Consider the following 7,602-nt stretch of genomic DNA (forward strand, 5'->3'; position numbering starts at 1 on the left):
CGAGTCTAAAGGTGAGACTCTGAGTGAGTCCCTTGAGTGAGCCACGGGGTGTGTCTCGTGGTGAGTCTCGTGGTGAGTCTCGGGATGAACTATGGGCGAGTCTCGTCAGGGTGAGTACTTGGGTGAATCTCGTTCAAGTGAGTCTCGTGAGGATGAGGTGTCCTGTCGGAGTGAGTCTCGGGGTGAGTCTCAGGGTGATTGTCAAGGTGAGTCTCGGGGTGAGCGAGTCGCGACTCACCGCGTCACCCCGCGCTCTCGGAGCGGGAGAAGTCGATGGTGGCGTAACCGTTTGAGTCGACGCTGCTCACGCTGCCCCTGCTGCCCGCCGAGCCCTCCTCGCCCCGCAGGTCCAGCGCGATGTAGTTCAGCCCGCTCTCCAGCTGCTGCTGCTGATGCTGCTGCTGATGATGCTGCTGATGCAAAGAGTGAGACCCGGCGGCTTCTCGCACCGGACCCGCGCTGTGGTGTCCTCCGGCCGCGCCGGGCCGTTGCGGGGTTGCGGCGGACGACAAGGCCACTGCCACCCGGGCCACGCCACCGCGTGGCCGTTCCTCCTCGTCCGTCGTGGCCGCGGTCCCGGGCCGCGTCGCGCCGTGCTGCGCGGCTGCTGGTGGCACCACGCTGAACGCGCTCTGCCGGCGCGGCGCCGCTGGTGGAGGAGGAGGGGGAGGAGGTGGTGGTGGTGCGGCGGTGGCCCCGGTCGTGGCCGGGATGACCACCGCGCCAGACCCGGCCGCGTACGGCTGGAAGGCCAAGCCGATCCTTGGCGGCACGCAGGGTTTCAGTGCCGCATATCCGGGCCTCACTCCTGCGTGCGACTGATGCTGCTGCTGAGGGTGCTGATGATGATGCTCCTGTTGGTGATATTGTTGATGTTGTTGCTGCTGTGGGAGAGGGAGTGGCTTATGCTGCTGCTCCTGCAGCAGCTGATAGTGGTGGATGTGGTTGTGGTTCCCGTGGTGGTGATGCTGGAGGTTGTAGCTGCCGTGAGGAGCCCTGTACGAGGCGGTGGGGGCTGAGTACCCCCCAGTCGCGTCTCTCCTCCTCCTCCCCGCCGCCTCCTCCTCCTCCTCGCTCGCCTCCCCGCGGCGCGACATCTCCGTGTAGTCCCCCCCCACGGGGGCGCCGCGCCCAGCCGAGGCGGCGTCCCACGGACCCGGGTGGGCTGCGGGACGGGGGCCCGCCGGGACGGACGCGGGTGGCCCCCCGGCACGCGCCGCCGCCGCCACACTCACGTATTCGTTCGCGCTCCTCCTCCGACGATCGCCGCGTGTCTGGGCGGCCGCGGCCGAGGCGGCGGCGGCGCCTCCCGACGACAGCGCCAGGTACGGGGGGCCGCGGTGCGCTGCGCGGCAACCGTCCGGGCCCTTGCCCTGCTGCGGCCCTGCCGCGTGCTGCGGGGGGCGCCAAGCGGACGACGATGAGACGGGCTGGGAGGCCGCCTTCGCCGCCGCGGCGCAGTCGATGTGCACGTACTCCCCGGGGCTCCTGGGCTCAGGGGGAGCTCCCTGCCACCGGCCCTGTGCATCCCTCATGGTGACCCCCTCCGCCGCCGCTCCCCCGACCCGCCTCGGGGCCCCGCTCATGCGCGCGCCGCCTTCCCTCCCGGGGTCACTGCTCGATGCGTCCTCGCGGGGCCGGGAGAGCGCGGCGGGCCTGCTCGTGGGGGTCGGAGTGGCGTCCCTCGCCTCCCGGATGACCTCCCCGAGTGGCCGAGTGGCCGCCGCCCTCTCCGCCAGCCTGCTACTCTGCTGCCCCACGGGCCGGAAGGACCGGGGCAACGAGTAGAAGCTGCTGCTGCTGCTGCCAGCAGCACCGCCACCACCACCAGCACCACCCGCGCCTTCCCCATCCCGCATGGGGCTGAAGTAGCAGCCCTCTGGGACAGCCGCTGTGTCCGCCACGATGGCCGGGTTGGCGGGTGACGTGGCCATGTTCATGTAGTCGCCTGCTCCCGGCGGGCCTGCCCGCGCCTCCACGCTTCTCTCACACGCCGCCTTCGCGCCGACGCCATCGCCACTACCGACGATGCCGCCGCCGCTACCGCTGGCCACGCTGGGCCTGGGCCACGTCTTGATGGACCCGGCCGCTTGGCCCTCGCCCGCGCCCGGTGACATCACCATGTAGCCGCTAGCAGCGTCCTGGGGCTGCGCGTCGCAGAGGCCGTCTTGGCCTCGCTGCCACGGCTGCTTCTGCTGCTGTTGGTGATGGTGGTGATGGTGCCGCTGCCGCTGCTGATGTTGTATCAGCGATCCTCTTGCCGCTGCCGAGGTGGTGGTGGCGGCGGCTGCGGTTATGTTACCGTCTCGGGCACCCGTGGCCACCATGGGCACGTAGTCCGCATCGCCGCCGCTCCTGCACCTTCCCGCGACGGAGGCGGTGACGCCGGGCAGCATGGGCATGTAGCCGTCATCCCCGCTATGCACCAGCCTGGACTGCACGTCTCCTCCTCCACCCGCATCGTCGTCCTCCTCATCATCGCCACCGCCCCCGTCGTCATCGTCATAATCATCATCGTGGTCGCCATGGTGCGGGTCGCGAGTGTGCGGGCAACACGGAGGCGCAGCGGCCTCACGGCCCGGCGCGTGCGGCTGCTGATGATGCTGCTGGAGGTGCTGTTGATGATGCTGCTGCTGGAGGTGCTGCTGATGATGCTGATGGTGGTGTTGGTAAGACAGCGCTCCCATGACCGCATACTCTTCCTGCGAGGCTGTCTTCTCCTGCTCCCGCTGCTGGAGACAGGGCCCGAGCGCGGCCGGTGGCATCGCGGGCCCCGCGGACGCCGACGCGCACGAGTATGTTCGCTTACGCACGACCCCCTTCTCCGCCGAGGCCAGGGCCGCCGCAACCGCGGCCGCCGCCGACGATTGCGACGAAGACGAGGCTGGGGGGAAACCGGGGGAGGTGGACGAGGTGGTGGACGCGGTGGTGGCTGCGTCCGGGGCGTCCTGCCCGCGGGGCGCGGCCCTGTAGACGCGAGCACGGCCCATCTGCATGTAGGCGTAGGGGCCTCCCCTCGCCGCCGCCGCCGCGGCCGCCGCGGCCGCCTCCTCCTCCTCCTCGCGGATGGCGCACGGGGTCGGGCTGGGCGAGTCGGGGGTCGCGGACCCCCGTGGCTCGCAGGGGCTGGAGCCGTACTCGTCCGAGGACACGAAGCCCCCGTCGCTCAGGGAGCCAAGCGACATGGAGGCGCTCGAGGGGCGAGAGCCGCGGGCCAGCGCCGCGGCCCCGCAGCTTCCCGCGCCGACTGCCGCGTGTCCGGCCGCGCCGCCAACGCCGCCGCCGCCGGCCCCGCCGCCCCCCGTGCTGCCCAGGCTGCCCACGCAGCACGGGGCGTCCACGGAGCCGCGGCCGCTGCTGGAGGAGACGCTCACGGGGCTCGTGATGAGAGACGATGCCGAGAAGAGCAGCAGGGACGAGGGGGAGCAGCCACCCGCGGGGGGGGATCGCGCGATGGGCGCCGACACGGAGCGCCCGGGCAGCAGCGTGGCCGCCGCGTGGTGCAGCTGCTGCTGCTGTTGGTGGTGGTGGAGATGTCCTTGCTGCTGCTGCATGCGAGACTGATGCCGCTGGTACGATGCGATTACCTGCCCATGCTGCTGCTGCTGCTGGTGGTGCTGGTGGTGCTGGTGGTGCTGCTGCTGCCGGCGCCCCGCGCACACCAGCTGAGAGGACTGCAGCCGGCCCTCGGCGTCCTCCCCCTGCAGGAGGAGGAGGCGCGCCGAGATGGCGTCCGCAGACTCGGAGCGCGGCGCGCCCGGAGCTCCGTCCCCCTCGCTGCTCGCGCGGTTCCGCAGCTGCGAGGCGCAGAAGCCGCTCCCCTGCGGGGTGACGCCGCCGCCGCTCACAGGGGACGCTCCGGCCACGCTCTCGGCCCGCGAGCGCCGGTTGAGGCCCGTCTGGCTCGGTGGGGGCTGGTAGCGCTGTTGGCGCCGGTGGGGGCCTCCTCCGGCAGCGCCGGCCGCGCCGCCCGCGCCGCCGCTCGTCTGGCTCTTGCTCCGAGGTCGGAACTCCTCGCTCATGGCACGCATCGCCTCCAGGATGGTCTCGTGCATGTTCTGTGCCACCACGCAGTCCTCCACCTGCATCCAGAACTCCCCGGGCCCCGTGACGGCCGAGCGGCCCACCTCGATGAAGAAGAAGCTCTCCGAGTGGCCGCACCGTCGGATGTTCATGAGCTGCAGGTTCACGGCCGCCGCGTCCGCGTTGAGCTTCACGAAGCTGATGGTTCGCGTGCCCAGGCAGAGGCGGAACACGCCCGTCAGGTTCCTCGTCTGCCCCAGCCCCTTGGGCTTGAGGTTCACCTGCCACACCTCCTTGAACACGGGGGTGGCCGGCATCGTTCCGTAGCTGCCGCCCGCGCACCCCGCGGGCCCAGCGTCTTCGCCGCTGTCGCCGCCGCCGCCTCCTCCGCCCGCATCGCTGGCCGCGCCGAAAATCCCTCCTCCTGCTCCTCCTCCACCGGCCGCCGCGCCGCATCCTCCTCCTCCCCCCGCTGCTCCGTGCGGCGCCCTGCAGCATTCGTCGTGCAGCTCGGTGAGCGCCGCGTACCACTCGGCCTGCTGCTCCTCGCTGTCGGCGGCCATGGCCAGACACTCGTCCTTGGCGTAGAGCGTGAGCAGGTGCTTGTGCTTGGCGTCGGCGCGGCGGATGATGCCGAGGCAGGCGGCGAGGCTGACCGAGCGCCGCGGGGGCGCCGCGCCGCCGCGGAACTTCTTCTCGCTGTCGTAGTACTCGAGCCGGGCCGGGCCGCCCGCGTCACTGGCTCCGCGCAGCACGAAGAAGCGGCGGTGCGAGCTCTTGTGCTTGCGCAGATAGCCGCATTTGCGCACGTCCTCATGACCGCCACTGCACTCCCTGCTACCACTGCTGCCTGTCGCCTGCTGCTGCTGCGGAGGCTGCTGCTGCGGCTGCTGCTGCTGCTCCATGCCTGCCCGGCCGAGCGCCGCATGCATGCGGAGCCGCTCACGCCCGCTGCGCGGTCATGGTCGCCCGAGTCTCGGTGCGGTTGTTTTTTTTTACGCTGTCGATGCCGCCGCTGCTGTTGTTGTTGTTGATGGTGGGATCGCGGTTGTCAGCGTCTGCACAGGCGTCGTCATCGTCATCAGCGTCATCCCGGTCTTCATCATCGTCGTTATCATCATCATAGGCATCATCATCATCATCAACCGTGGGGATCACATGGGCGCGCGCGTCGCGCGCGCGCACGCGCGCGCCGGCCGCCGGGTCCTGTCGATACCCACAGACTCACCAGCACGCTCACCAGCAGGCTCGCCGACACACACTGAGCCACGTCGATCTATTTCATTAAAAACATACAATGACTCAATAAATAAAGAATATACACAATCCGCAACGAGCCCTCGAGCCCCGGCTCCTGCACGCAGTATTTATGCGCAATCCCTGCAATGCTTCTTCTTCTGCTGCCGCTGCTGCTGCCGTCGTTGTTGTTAACGGGAAGAATAAACGTGCCCCCGCCGAATCCTCACGCCGCTCCTCGGGGGAGGCGGTGGTGGGGGGCGGCTCGGGGCTGGGATGAGACGTGCGGAGAGGCGCCTGCACCGAGAGGGAGACGACGACGCCGCCGCCGCTGCTGCTGAACGCGGCGAGCAGCAGCAGCACCCCCACCCCCAGATCTGTGATGTTGGGTGGGGGTCGTGGGGGTGGGGGTAGGATTGGGGGTGGGGGGGATAGGAATGGGGGAGGGGTGGGGGTGGAGGAGGTCTGCATGCAATGTGGGTGGCTACGCGCGTGTGTGTGCGTGGCAGTGTGTGTGTTTGACAGTGTGTGATTGTGTCTGTGTGTGTGTACATCTTTGCAGGGTGAGTGTTGTTGGTGCCACATAGCTCGCGTAGTGGTGTCAGTGTGTACACGTGTATGTGTGTTTACATGTGTGCATGTGTATGCATGTGTATGTGTCCGTGTGTACACGTGTTAGTATGCGCGTGTGTATTATATACATGTGTACGTGTATGTGTATGTATACGTTTCTGTATACGTGCACGTATATGGGTATGTGTGTGCAAGCGTGTCATGCATGTGCATGTGTACACGTATGTTGCACGCGCATGTCTGTACACATGGGGAGCGGTCGTGCAACGGTTAGCGCGCTAGGCTACGAATCCGGTGACCCGAGTCCGATCCCAGCTCATGGCCAACAACAGTGACGATTATCTGAGCCGGTCCTGGGCCTCAAATGAGGGAGACAAAGGCGGCCGGGCGTGGTGTTGGCCACCAACCCTCTCGTGTGCCGTGCCGACCTACATAGATGCTCGCTAACAGCACTTGCCACAAAAGTCTGCGTAGGCTATACGGAGGATATTTGTATGTGTGTGTGAGAGCGTGTGCCGGCCACCTCATTGCGTAAGAGAGCTAGCCTCTAACGTGCACGCGATTGCTTGCGTCACGCGTGCGTGAGTGCGTGCGTGGGCACGAACACACTCGCGTCTGGGAGACGTGGGAGGGCGGCAGACGAGAGAAGCGACCATTCCGTGCAGGGAAAGGGGGAGGGAGGAATGGAAGGAAAGAGAGGGGGAGAGGGAGAACGAGGGAGAGAGAGGGAGAAATTGAAGGGGAGATGGAGGGAGGGAGAGAGATTGAGAGAGGAGGGTAACATGAGCAGGAATGTCCAGTCCATCTCATCATCATCATCGTGAGCATCATCATCGTGAGCATCATCATCATCATCACCGCGAGCATCATCAGAATCACCGCGAGCATCATCATCATCGTGAGCATCATCATCGTGAGCATCATCGTGGGCATCATCAGCATCACCGTGAGCATCATCAGCAGCATCACCGTGAGCATCATCAGCATCATCAGCAGCATCGTGAGAATCATCAGCAGCATCATCAGCAGCATCGTGAGTATCATCAGCATAATCGTGGGCAACATCATCATCAGCTGCATCTATCGTGGGCAACATCATCATCAGCTGCATCTATCGTGGGCGCCTTCCGTGTAACCGCACGCACGTGGAGGAGGCGATCTGCGCTCGCGACTCGGCGGCCCTGGGTTCAACCACGCCCACGCGGCTGATCGTTGTTTCCGATTGTTGTGGCAGATTGTTGTTGCTGATTGATGTTGTTGTGGTTATGTAATTCCGACGTCGAATGCACGGCTCTTGCCCCACGCGTGACTCCGCGCTGCTGCACGCAGAGCGCGCGAGCACATCCAGTGCCGTGTCTACCCACTGCTGGGTGATTGTGTGTGTGGGGGGGGGTAGCTCGGAGTCTGCGCGTGCTGTGGCTATACGTGATTCAATAGTGCGTCTTCAGCCGTGCTCAATCCACTGCTGGATGAAGGCCTCGCCAAGCCGCCTCTGTCCCTGTGCTTCAAGCAGCGTGGGCATCGCGCCCCCTCGTGGCGAACGCGCCGCGCGATAACCATTGAGACGATACGATATCAATCATGATGTAACGATTATCGCGATATCACTGGTAAGACGATGCTACACGAATCACGTGATATGGGTATGATCGGGAATATGAACCTTTGGGGCCGTCCATAAATGACGTCACGCGGTTTTGTCCGATTTTTGACCCCCCCTCCCCCCCTCGTCACACGGCGTCACAAACCCCCCTCACACGGCGTCAGACC

At 66.4% G+C, this 7,602-nt stretch overlaps 1 protein-coding gene across 1 annotated transcript; it reads right to left on the reverse strand.

The window, feature by feature from the left end:
* Positions 1-242: 242 nt before the first annotated feature.
* Positions 243-5,493, reverse strand: LOC144734545 (uncharacterized). Its single transcript, XM_078616791.1, has 3 exons — positions 1,024-5,493; positions 450-762; positions 243-332 (listed from the first exon to the last, which is right to left on the reverse strand). The coding sequence occupies exons 1-3, from the start codon at positions 4,953-4,955 to the stop codon at positions 243-245; spliced, it is 4,335 nt and encodes a 1,444-aa protein (XP_078472917.1). The 5' UTR covers positions 4,956-5,493.
* Between the last annotated feature and the right edge of the window lie 2,109 nt (positions 5,494-7,602).

Source organism: Lampetra planeri, chromosome 51 (assembly GCF_965212315.1).
Source record: "Lampetra planeri chromosome 51, kcLamPlan1.2.h2, whole genome shotgun sequence".
In the NCBI taxonomy this organism is placed as follows: domain Eukaryota; kingdom Metazoa; phylum Chordata; class Hyperoartia; order Petromyzontiformes; family Petromyzontidae; genus Lampetra; species Lampetra planeri.

Excerpts from the sequence above, each read along its gene's own strand:
- LOC144734545 (XM_078616791.1), bottom strand. The coding sequence starts at position 4,955 with ATGCATGCGGCGCTCGGCCGGGCAGGCATGGAGCAGCAGCAGCAGCCG. Across the intron at positions 763-1,023 it reads AGGAGAGACGCGACTGGGGG|GATCGGCTTGGCCTTCCAGC; the intron begins GTACTCAGCCCC and ends CGTGCCGCCAAG. Across the intron at positions 333-449 it reads GACACCACAGCGCGGGTCCG|GGCTCGGCGGGCAGCAGGGG; the intron begins GTGCGAGAAGCC and ends CGGGGCGAGGAG.